General features: G+C 38.4%; 1 protein-coding gene across 1 annotated transcript; it reads left to right on the top strand.

The window, feature by feature from the left end:
• Nucleotides 1-648: 648 nt before the first annotated feature.
• ZC3H15 (zinc finger CCCH-type containing 15) lies at nt 649-12,436 on the top strand. The gene is made up of 10 exons (XM_054830933.1): nt 649-919; nt 3,347-3,448; nt 5,786-5,897; nt 6,861-7,013; nt 8,155-8,246; nt 9,296-9,478; nt 10,124-10,270; nt 10,433-10,537; nt 10,797-10,923; nt 11,646-12,436. Exons 1-10 carry the CDS (start codon nt 842-844, stop codon nt 11,837-11,839), a joined length of 1,293 nt encoding a protein of 430 aa, XP_054686908.1. The 5' UTR covers nt 649-841; the 3' UTR covers nt 11,840-12,436.
• Nucleotides 12,437-12,709: the final 273 nt, after the last annotated feature.

Raw genomic sequence — 12,709 nt, 5'->3', positions numbered from 1 at the left:
GGGTGTCTGACTCAGTAAGGCTGACCCTTGTCCTGAGTTTTCCCTTCCACCCCTGCAGGTAACACAAACGTGTACTTAATTGCCATTCTGCATCTGTAATTGAACTAGGCAGGAACTAAACTTCTTGCTGCTTTCTGGATTGCTTCCTTGAAGCCTTGGAGCTGGCAGGGGTAAGGGTAGGCTGCCTGGAAGGACGGCAGGTGTTTAGGTCGGTCCAGGCTCTTGGCGGCAGCAAGTTCAGCACCCCGCTCGCTGCAGGTCACCGTCTCTGAAGGTGGCGGTGGTGGTAAGCGCATCTCCAGCCATGGCGGATGAGGGGAACCGGCCACCGTTTCCACCGGGGAACCGCTGCCTGACCACCAAGAGGCGGCTCTCCCGGTGCTGGACAGCGATTCGCCCGGGGAAGGGCCTTGGGGGTGCCATGTTCCCTCGCTCGAACACTTCTCCGGTCGGTGAGGAGCGACCCCCGCAGAAGGCGCGGGGGGACCCCCCCAACGCTGGTGTACGCCTCAGCAGGGAGACACAGAGACTCCGCAGAGCCGTCCCGCCTCCGCGTGAGCACCCCGGGTGACGTGGTCCCGCCCCTCCGTGACGTCAGGAGGAGCGCCCGGCAGTCGCCCTGCCACGCGCTGCCTGCCGGGATATAGCTAGGTCCTCGCGCGCTGCCCAGGCTCCAGCGCGCGGCGCGCCCCGCGCTGCCTTCCCAGCGTGCCCCGCGGCCGCCGGCGTTGCGAGCGGGATCCGTTGCGCCTCCCCGGCGGCGGCGGCGCTGCTGTCCCGGCCCTCCCCGCGGCCCTAAGAGCCCCCGAGCGAGAGCCGAGGCCGCTCCGCCCTCCCCGCCATGCCCCCCAAGAAGCAGCAGCAGCCGGCGGGGGGCAGCAAGAAGGCGGATCAGAAGAAGAAGGAAAAGATTATCGAGGTGAGGCGAGCAGGGCCGCACCGGGCCCAGGGGGCCGTGGCCGACGCCGAGCGGGCGGGCCGCTGTCCCGCCGCGGCCCTGTCCTTGCCGCTGCTGGGGCCTGCCGCTTCCTGCCGTTTCCTTTCGGAGGCGGGCAGCTCTCTCCCTGCGCCCCCCTCTGCCGCCTCCACGGCTGCGAGGACACGGAGCCTGCTGCCGGCAGCAGCCGGCCTCCCCGAAAGCTCGCCGTCATGGCCCGCGGGCAGCCGGGCCCGCAGGCCGCCTCTTCGGCTGAGGCGGCCAAGGAAATGGTCTGAAAGCCAAGAACTTGGGTGTGCGCGGAGCCTTATGCGCACGCACACCTGGTCGGGCCCGCAGCCCAGCCCAGAAGCGCCGTTCCGGGGGATGCCGGTTCCCTTCGCTGCCCAGATCTGTCAAATCACTGACCGTCGCCCTTTACTTGTGCTGGTGGCCGCTTCTTGCGCCGCTGGGGTTTGGGTTTTCAGCCTGGGCGTTTTCTGGCCAGAGCTGTCTTTGGACTGGAGGTGATCTAACAGGCGTGCTTTTTTTTTTTTTTCTTTTCCCCTGTTTAACCGTTTCCCTTCTCCATCTGTGTGTTCCAATATTTTCTGAGTCCGACTCTCAGAGGGATGTAGGTTTGCATTTCTCACTCGTGTGGTGGGTTGTTTTGGGGTTTTTTGGTACTATTTGGCCTGTGTGGCCAAGGGGGCATTTCCTGGAATAACAGTTTAGTAAATCTTTCTTAGAAGTTGAATGCAAAATAATTGAAGACCTATCAATAATACGTCATACTCTGTTTAAACTTCTTATATTCAATTCCATGGTAAAACCAGATTTTAAAAAATAGTGATAGAGGAGGGTGTGTGTGTGTGTGTTAGTTATTAGGATAGTCATGCAAATCCTGCTGTACAACAAAAGCTATGTTGAGGGTACAAAGAGAGAGCAGTTATAGAAAATTAAATGTTTGCCTGCATCTATTGGCAAGAAAGTTAGTAGCTGCTCAGCTGTTTCCAGCAGAATATCCACGTAACGCAAATGTTCTTTTAAGTCTAGCACTGCAGAATATTGTTTCTGGTTTTTGGAAGTATTAGGTTAGACTGGTTGTTCTCGCTCTATCTGTTGGCAACAGTTTCTGATGCTTTTGCTGAGTCTAGCTACATAGCAAAATTCTGCTTTTTATTACAAAAAAAAAGTGTCTGAAAGGGGAAAAACTTGCATTGATTATTACCAATAATTTATTACATAATTGAAACACACAAAGATTATGTATTCCATGTGGCATTTGCCACAGAAATCAAGTGTGTGAATAAGCTATTTTCTTTCCCAGCTAGTTATTTTTACAAATTGCAGACTTTTCAAATTAGCATAACCTAACAGAGGACTAGCTGTTGTTGATAGGGGATACATTATAAATGAAAGCAGGGTGACTGGAAATTTGGAACAGTGTATTCTAAAATTCATTTATAATATACTTTTGGATTGTTAGGGTTTCCAAAAGTCTGTTTGAACTGAGGTATTATCACTGGATGAACATATGTTACTTGTTCCTGGAAGGAAAAAAATGGTATCAAATCAAAGGTATGGATAGGTTTTTAATGTAGGTATTTCAGTTACAAAAAATAATTTCTGCTTCAGGTATTTATGTGAAAATGAACTATCTTCTTTTATTTAATGAATTTTTTAATAGGTTTGGTATAGAAAGCTGCTTCTAACAATAAAACTGGAGAAGTAGAGTAAGAATTGGTTCAGGCAGTGAACAGAAACTACTTGCAGTGGAATTTTTGAAGTACAAACACCTGTCTGGACTTGACATGGGGAAAGACTTCAAATTAGTACAGTTAGAAAATGAAAAGCTTAAAGTACTTGAAAATAAAAAATAATATACTTGAAAATAAAAAGCAATATGTTACATGTGGCAATAGTCATCTGCATGACATAAATGTATAACACTTGTATATGAATACTTAAAGATAAAAGTAATAAGTGATTTCAGGTAGATAGGAAAAAAAGCAGTGTGTAAGGCTATTAAGTCTTCATATTTTCCTCAGACATTATTTGGGTAGTCACCAGAAACATCTTATCCTTTTGTTGTGAGAGGCCTGAAAACATGGTGTGTATATGCTCACACTAATACTTTGACGCAAGTAGGTCTGGTAATAAAAGCAATAGCTCGCACAAAAGTAGCATTTAGTAGGTTCTTTTGAAAATCATATTTTAAAGGTGATGTGAGGGGTCTAAATGTTGTTCATCCTGTTTCTTGGATTGCTTGCGTTGCTGGAGGAAATAGTCTGTGTTTAACTGAAAACCTGAGAGGAATGGCAAATCTGGGTTTTATTGGCTTTTTTTTTTTATTTTTCCCCCAGTAACAAACTTGTTCCAACTGTTGGGCAGTTTTCAGTTTTTTGCTGTATTTATCTCTTGATTTAGGACAAAACATTTGGCTTGAAGAATAAAAAAGGTGCAAAACAACAGAAATTTATCAAGGCTGTGACTCACCAGGTTAAATTTGGTCAGCAAAATCCACGTCAGGTAAGCATTTAATCTGTCATGTTTTCCCACTGTATAGTGAAATCATCTTTCACTATATATAGAGATTGCCATGTAATACTGAAGTAGAAAAAAGTTGAGATGTTACTTGCCTTATGTATTGTGACTAGCACAGATTTATCTAGATAGTCTTCTTGGAAACCTTGTCTAGCTCAGAATTATGTACCCAAAAAACCCCTCAAACTCAACTAATGAGGGTGTGTGTTTCTTTACACAGTATTCTAATAGTAACATAATTGAATTTAAGGTATACCTAAAAGTAAATTGTAGAACCTGGCTATCAGCAAAGTGTGGTTACATTCTCCTTTTCTCTTTAATTCCCACCTCTTCTAAGAAACAGTGAACCATTAAAAATAAGAGTAGTTTTTGCTAATATTGGAATTGGGGGAAGATGGAAAAAAATGTATAAGCCCATATGTGCTGCTTGTTCTACTTAAGGAAATATTTATTATAATATTTCTGTATTGTATGCACGGAAGTTTGCATCTATTTGGTGAACTGGTCAAAGAAACTGACATTTTGAGCCACTGTCTACTACTCTGCTCTTTTGTATGATAAAGTAAAACGTAAGGTGGCTGAGATACAATGTTTCGATTACACTTAGGCAGAAAGCACAAATTTCATGAAAATATTCTTATAATTGAAGTGAGTCAGGCCTCTTATTCATATGGTGCTAGGGAAGCTAGTTGCTAAGTATTTATGCAGCTTCCTGTTCTATGAATAAGCCTGTAGAATATTACATTTACATCAGCTAAATTCATGATGTCATAATTTATGTTAAATTCTATGCATAACATAAGGATGAACTAACCAATGCCAAGTACAACTTTAAAGGTAAAGTTGGTATTCAGGTCATTAGATATAACAATTTCTTGTAGTGGAAAGGACTGCTTGATGTCACTTCATACATGTTGGTATTACTCAAACAGTTCTTCTGAAATTTCTGTATGAAATCCCTGAATCTGTAGCATTTAATGGCATATCAGTACGTAAATTGGCCAACCTAAAATAATTTGTTTCTCAAATGCTCCTGGCTATTGACTGATGTATGTCAGAAGCTAATTTTTGGACCTGATTATACCTTTCTTAACCTGTAAAATGGTTTTCAGTTAGAGTTCTTCCTGAGAAAGAAAGAACACTTTAAAGCAATTAGTGTTGTGTCCTGAGATACAAATGGAAATGCTGTCAAGGGTTTTTTTGTTAAAAAGGAGGAAAAAAAAAAAAAGGCAAGATTGATCTTCATGCTTTTAGAACCCTAGGGTGAAACAAAAGTGTTCATAAAGTACTACTGTTGTAGTTGACATATGTGGGCCTGCATGCTATATAAAATAGGATTTATGGACTTACAATATGAAAACTGAGTGTTCTGTATGTGTACCAAATTAATCTATTCCATTTTAAAAGGATTTGGCATTTGCTTGACAAATAAGAACAAAGCTTTTTTTTTTTTTTTAAAATATTACACTGTCTTTTACCAATGAAGTACCCCACATATTTGTAAAGTGTTGTTAGTCTCACTAACTTCCTTAAGGATAAGAATCAAATAATCTAATAATGTTTCTCCTATGTCCTCTTTCATCTATCTTCATCCCTCTCTACCACTTTGATATAGATGCAGGCCTTTTTGGGCTTATCCGAAAAGGGTAAGGTAGAGTCTCAGGTTGGGATTTTTTTGTATACAAACTTTTATTTTCCTTGGTGAGCTTGTTTTTCAGACCTTGGTCCCTAGTATCTATAAAATGAATGTTCTTGTCTTATAAACCACTGGTTATCAATGAATTGATATAAATGCAAACAGAAAAGTGTTCTAAAAGCAGTTCCTAACTTCTACAGGCAGATTTCCTGGAAGCACTACTGGTACACATGAAGAGACAGAACAAAGCAGCGTGTAGGGAACTGAAGATAGAGAAGCTTTTTGCGCAGATCTGGAAGAAATTGCATTGAATAGTTGCACTGCTAATGTATCACAAAAGAGCAACTAACTTTTCCTCTCCTTAGTCTCAATATCTTTCACTTGATTTCCTAGCCTGTAGAGGTGGAATAGAGGTGACTGTGTCATTTAGTGGTACCTGCCAGCATCTTGCATCTCTGACCAACTGATTTTGAAATCTCTTTTGTTTGAAAGGTCAGTACCACTAGATGGCACTGGCCACTCACACAAGGGCAGGAATTTGGAGAAATTCAGAAGTCACAGATTCTTTACCTCTTCCCCATATAAACTAATTTAAAATGATTTACTATTTTAATTTACAGTTCATGTCAAGTGAGTAATGTCATTCTGATTATATATGAATAACTTCAAATTTGGGGTCATTATAGGCTGCTCAAACAGAAAGTGAGAAGAAATTAAAAAAAGAAGATAAGAAAAAAGAATTACAAGAATTAAATGAGCTCTTCAAGCCTGTGGTTGCTGCACAGAAAATTAGCAAAGGTATGAGTAATTGAATTCTCTTCACTTATGTTCTTTTATTCATATATCTACTTCGGGTAAAATAACCCTTTAAAAATACCAGTTCATTTCTTAATAAAGTAGATATGTCTGTTTCCTTCTCCATCTAGTGTACCAAGTATTTTGTCAGTAATGATTTGACCTTTTTTTAGGAAGTCATCTGAGTTGACTAGGTCATTAAAATATCAGAAGCTGCATTGATATTGACAGGGCTACTAGAGATACTTTGCTGCATTCAGGTTCATTAATTAGATGCTTCTGGATCAGTGGCATAATTATTTTTTTGTATGTGATGGTATTTATTTAAAGCAGCATGTCTCCCTAGGGAAACATGAACATCCAGGTATTATAAGGAATATAATATGATAGCTGTCACCTTTACAGAAAACTTGTATTCAAATCAGAATGGTAAAAATTTTTCAGTTACTTCTGTCCCACCTCACCGTTAACAGTGGGACTTGGTTTCAGAAGTGGGGTCTTATTTGAACTCGGTTATTGAACAAACTAGTTTTGTGATGAAATGTAAGTTTAAAGAGTGTTTGATGCTTCTAGGAAACTTGGCAGTTGGCTGCCATGTGGGAGGGGAAAAAAATAATGGTATTTTTAGGAATTAACTAAGTGTTATCAACTCTTTTGCTTTATTACTCTTCTGGAACTAATGAAATTATGTGCAATAACTTTTGAGTAAACAAGTGTGATTTCCCTGTATGTTTTTGAACAAATATCAGTTTTGCTTTATTGTGTCACTTAGCAGCAGCAAAGGCCAATTTTCTGTTTATGATCTGCAGTAGTCAGCTTTCTGCAAATAAAGTAGCTCTTTAAGTAATTTCAGAAGACTGATGTTAAAGGAGACATTGTTCTCAAAACTTTTAATATACAAGTTTTGCTCCAGTTTTGTGGTTTTATATTTTAATACTCTTCTTAAACAAAACTTTGTTCACTCAGGTGCTGACCCCAAATCTGTAGTTTGTGCTTTCTTCAAGCAAGGACAATGCACTAAAGGAGACAAGTGCAAGTTTTCTCATGATTTGTCTTTGGAAAGGAAGTGCGAAAAACGAAGTGTCTACATTGATGCAAGAGATGAAGACCTTGAAAAAGGTATTACACACTAGAAAATGACTACTACGCTATTCTGATTCTGAAACTGGATTTTTAAGATTAAGAGTAGTCTTATGTTGTGGTTAGGATCCTGAAGAGCTTGGTCAGTCATCAAGGCAATCCATACTCCTGTGTTCATAATTATGAACAACAGTGAAATTTCCTTTAAAAAGTGTACTCACAAGTATTATTTGAACTTTTTAGAAAAAGGATGTCCCAATGATACTGGATGGTGGGTTTTTTAATTCTGCTGTGTCCCAATGATACTGGATGGTGGGTTTTTTAATTCTGCTGTATGACATTATGTCATACAAGCAGCAATTTGTACAGTATATGGTCTTTCTTATAGTGGCGAGTTTCTTCTACATTCTATAAAACAGAAGTGCAAAAGGAGGAAGTGTCATGAGCAACCGTAGTTGCCTTGCAGAACTAGTACTAGTGGTTGCCCAAATGTGCGCAGTTCTAGAATTCAGTGTACTTGGCAGTTTCTTCTGTGAATTTATCTCCTTTCTCCAAATCATTTGTTGGCAAAGTACTCTGGATTTTACTTTTACTTAGGGGGTGGAGATTTTATAGTCAAAATAACTTCTTTCTTTTGTTTTTCCACAATTCATCATGCCTTGGTCTTTATTTGAATTTCAGCCTGTGTTGTGCTAAATGAATAGGAGAGGATCCTATAGATGCACTACTCCTATTACCACTGGTGATCTTGCCTCTTTTGATGACACCTTTTAACTTTAACACAGAAAATTTGGTATTATCTCTTCTGATCCTCAAGTTGTATCATCTGTATTTCTGGACGTGAGCCTCCAACCTTGTCTTTTATTCAGTCATCTTCACTTTCTCTTTTCACTGTGTCCATGTTCAGTAGTTTACAGATAGAATGACAGGTTTTTTTAGTCTTTAACTGAAACACACTTTATGCATGTCAAAATATAAATTTCTAAGGCTTTTGAGAAAATTGTCTTGTGAGCGGCATAGGATAGTTTGAAAATACTGATATAAAAGCCTGAATTTGTTTTCCATTCTATAACTAAAACATAAGAATTGCTTATTAAAACTGTTATTAGAGAGAAAAGCAACTTGACAGCATTGTCTAGTATTTGGAATTTTTGTGAAACCATCTTTTGTCTTCTTCTAGATACAATGGATAACTGGGATGAGAAGAAGCTGGAAGAAGTGGTGAACAAGAAGCATGGTGAGGCGGAAAAGAAAAAACCCAAAACTCAAATAGTATGTCTCTTTTTTTTTTTTTTTTAATTGAGCTGTAGTAGAGAAAATTAACTGCAAACTGGTATTAAATATGGTTGTTGATAACTAAAGATTTTGAATGAAAATTATAAAAACATTCTGAGTACATAGTTGGGCTGATAGTATTTCTAATAATGTATTTAAAAAATCAAAACCACTTCAAAGCTCTTTGAGTCAGCATAAGGTTTTTTCTCAAGTAAAATATAGATGGATAGTAGATAAAGTGCTTTCAAAATGGAAATGCTAAAGGAACTGGTAATATATCTAATGCATCCTACTTGCTTAGAAGATTCAAGTGTTGTGATTGGTTAGGTCTGTCATCTCATTCCAGTGACTGCCATATATATTGGCTTATTTATGTCTTGCGCGATACATAAGCTAAAATTTACTAATTGAATGTCATTTGTAGTTCCTGACTTTGAATGTCAAGAATACTCTTCAGTTTGTGCACTAAATGGTATATCATCTCAATCTCTCTTTCATTCTTGAGAACTATTTCACCTTGATGTCAATATCAAATAATTAAATATTCTCTTGATATTGCTTAAATTTGCCAAAGTTAAACTTTTATATGGGTGAGTGTGAACCATGAATTGCTTGTTAAAAGTTCCAGAATGGCATCTTTACCTCAGGGTCATGAGCTGGAAGGTTTAACATCTGAGGCATGTTCTATTTATTTTGATTCAACCTACTCTTGATGTTGGTGAGCAGGAAGAGCAAGACTGTCAGCATGCTTTTACATGTGCAACTGGGTTTACAGTAGTACGCAGTTGCCAGTCTTCTGAGTCATCCTGCCTTTTTAAATTGGGATTATGGTAAGGGGGGAAAGTTGTTGACTATATGAGTTTTAGATAACTAGTTGCACTTGTTATTTCTGTGTTTTTAGTAGCAGTGCATTTCATGTGTTTCTTCAGTTTTGAGCACAGCTGGCTTTGAATTATTGTACTTCTGACATATAGTAGCTATACAAGTAGTGTAAATTGCTGGGGATGAAAAGAGAATGCAGTGCTAACAACCATTGTTTTATACAGGTCTGCAAATATTTCCTTGATGCTATTGAAAACAACAAATATGGATGGTTTTGGGTCTGTCCAGGTGGAGGAGACAACTGCATGTATCGCCATGCTCTCCCTCCAGGTTTTGTATTAAAAAAAGACAAAAAGAAGGAGGAAAAGCAAGATGAAATTTCTTTAGAAGATCTAATAGAAAAAGAGGTAAAGTCAGACAGGTACCTTTTGGTGGTGGTATTTGTTTTTCTTTCTCTGAAGAGACAGTTGTAAATAACTTCCTAATTAATTATTAAAAAGTTTAAAATGTTTTTAGAGCTGTATGAGCTAGGGTGAAGGGTGCATAGATTTGATTCATGATTTTGTTTACAAGCTATTATAGTGCAATCTTTTTTTAGGAGGCTTCTGTTTCTTAGTGCTACTTCTCCTTTATCTATTACAACTGCTTCTGTGGGCCTTTCTCATCCCCAGCTTGCTGCCTCCTTAGTTCTTGCATAACCGTGTAATGAGGAAGCAGCTCCGAGAGCAGGACCTTCTGAAGGCATTGTCTTGCTGCTCTGCTTATGTCTGTCTCCATTGCCTGGTGGTGTCAATTTGAGGAGAACCTGAGCTATTCTCCTTGGTTTCTTTGCTCCTATGCTTCTTGTGTCAACTGTCGTGTTGGCTTACTTTATTAACGGGAAAATCAAGTCAAAGTTTAAGTTGATGGCACACATTTAACAGTGGTGAGAATGAAGAAGGAATTAGAAAGAAGTGTTTTCAATTAGTTTCTAGAAAAGAGTATTTAAATCTCTGATTTGTTATAGCCTTTAGAAACAATTTATAGCATTAATAAGTCTCTTTACTTGACAGCGCGCTGCGTTAGGACCAAATGTTACCAAAATTACTCTAGAGTGTTTTATTGCATGGAAGAGAAGAAAAAGACAAGAAAAAATTGATAAAGCTGAGCAAGATATGGAGAGGAGAAAAGCAGATTTTAAAGCTGGCAAAGCATTGGTGGTATGTTCTAAACTCCAATTGTTAATGTAAGAAAGTAAATAAGTTTTTGTAACAAGGTAGCTGGCATGGAATTGCTTTGGGTTTGGGTTTTTTATTTTTGTTTTTTTACAGCAGTGTAAATTCTATTGAGTGATAAATTAAGATTTCTTTTTATGTCACTAGATTAGTGGACGTGAAGTATTTGAGTTCCGGCCAGAGTTGGTTGATGCAGATGATGAAGAAGCAGATGACACTCGTTATATTCAAGGAACAGGAGAAGATGATGAGGTAAAGAGCAGGGTTGACTCGAATAGTATTTCAAGTTGCATTCAAGTTTGGAAACGTATAGTTTGAGAGCTCTTTATAGTGCAATTAATAAGCTTGGTTCTTAATTTAACACTGCTACAGAGTATATCTTGTCAGAGTTTTGGTGTGAAAAGGAAGCTTAAAAAAATCTGTAGGAATCCTGCAGAAATGAGAACTTCTGTCAAAAAAAAGAAACCACAAAAAAAGTAACTTATGCAGAGCATCTTGGTTTGTTTTTCAGATGGAAGACCCTGTGTGCATAAATGATGTTGATTTGAACCTGTATGTCCCAAAGGCTGTAGATGAGACTGGCATTACTGTGGCTAGTCCTGAGCGATTCAGCACATACAGCTCAATAGAAAAGGATGGTAAGTTTGCTATTTAGGCGTCACTAATATGGCATTGAATTGTTAACAGCTCCCAAAAGGTAGATGGAAATTAATTATTGATCTGCTGAAAAGAAGTTTTTGTTTAAAAAGGGTGGGGGAGTAAAATTACTATCAATGATACATGTAGTTACTAAAGAAAAAGCTTCTAGCAAATGCTATGCGCTTCTTATTTTCTCAAATTTAAATAAAAGGTAGTGCTTATGGCCACATCAGGTAAATCCTTAGGATATTTTTTAGCAGTTTATCTTTTTGTTTTCCCCAGATCTAGTAAGTGACTGAATAAATAATCAACAAAAATCCAAGATTTTCTTTGTATTTTCTAGCTAGCTTAAGTTAGCTCGTAACTTCTTAGAGCAAAGTCTTGATCTTGGTGCGTTTGTGGAATGTGTACCCTGATGTTTAAGACCCTGTGTCTTTTAAGTGCAGACACTGAATAGGAGCAGCTCATTAACTTTGACCCAGTTATGTAAACAGGAGTTTGAGGAGTTGTAGTTATTTTTTTCAACGTGTTTAGATCATCAGTTATTAAAACCTGCGTATTAATCAGGTACATGCAATTTAACCGATTTAAGTCTACATAAATTTCAAGTAAAACAACTTCTTTATAGTTTAAAAACTTTAAAGCCTGTTTAGTAGTATTGTGAATTAGTGATTAAGAAACTTGTGACACTGAAATGTGTAAGCATTATTTTTATTTTCAGATAATAAATTAAGTGAAGCTTCTGGTGGTGATATAAACAGCAGTGAGCAAAATGATTTAGAGGAAGATAATGATGGAGATGGGGAGTTGGAAAATGGAGTAATTGATGCAGTTCCAGTTGATGAAAATCTTTTTACTGGAGAGGACTTGGATGAACTAGAAGAAGAACTAAACACTCTTGATTTAGAAGAATGAATTAAAAAGCTCAAGTGAGGAATTTAATCAATGTGACAAAGTGAAAACTGACTACATTTTTTCTCATTTTTGAATAGAATTCTTAAACAGGATGTTTATGGTTATCCAGCTGATTCTGATGGGCATGACATATGCCAGGACTATTTCCTTCAATCTCATCTACTCAAGTCTTGACTATGCTCACAGTAAAATATTCAGAGTAGTTCAGAATTACCTGGCAGCTGACTGCAGAAAATGAGATTATAACTTTCAACTAAAAGTAGGAAGTGTAACTGCTTTGCCAGTGTGCAAGTATAAGTGGGCAATTTGATACCAGGTACAGTATAAAAATCAAAGTATACATTCTTCACCAGAACTGCATTTTTATTAGTGATTGTGTTGATTTAGAAACTGCCTAGAAGTGTTTTTAGGCAGTATTCTCTAATGGAGCTGATGCAGATTATGCTTCAAGTGGTAATTAGCTTTGTTTGATCAGCTGGATACTGAAGATTGTGAACTGATACATCATACAATACGGTGCCCTCTGTTTAAAATGTTTTAAACTTTCCCACCGCCCTTTGCCAACAAAACTGTAAATAAAAACTATCAACTTTAAAACAACTGTGTTGATTTTTCTCTAAGTTAGGATATCATACCAAACTGTTAGTAATGTCTTTTTCTATACAGCGATAAACATTTTTCTCTCCAGTCCTGATAGAGAAGCGATGATGTTTGGCTTCAGTTAAATTAGGGCTAACTGCAATTACAATTTTTTTCCACACTTCCTGCAGTGTAAAATTCGGCAGCTGACTTTTCCCCAACTGTTCTTATCTCCTACCCATCCACTAACTGATATAATACATGCTGAAGATGGCTCATTGCTATTTGAGT

This window comes from Grus americana, chromosome 6 (genome assembly GCF_028858705.1).
Source record: "Grus americana isolate bGruAme1 chromosome 6, bGruAme1.mat, whole genome shotgun sequence".
Classification (NCBI taxonomy): domain Eukaryota; kingdom Metazoa; phylum Chordata; class Aves; order Gruiformes; family Gruidae; genus Grus; species Grus americana.
Note: the sequence above shows the minus strand (reverse complement) of the source record. Positions and strands in the feature narration are given on the sequence as shown.

Coding starts and splice junctions, on each gene's coding strand:
- ZC3H15 (XM_054830933.1), top strand. CDS start 842: ATGCCCCCCAAGAAGCAGCAGCAGCCGGCGGGGGGCAGCAAGAAGGCG. Junction 5,898..6,860: donor TGCACAGAAAATTAGCAAAG/GTATGAGTAATT, acceptor TTGTTCACTCAG/GTGCTGACCCCAAATCTGTA. Junction 10,538..10,796: donor GAACAGGAGAAGATGATGAG/GTAAAGAGCAGG, acceptor TTTGTTTTTCAG/ATGGAAGACCCTGTGTGCAT.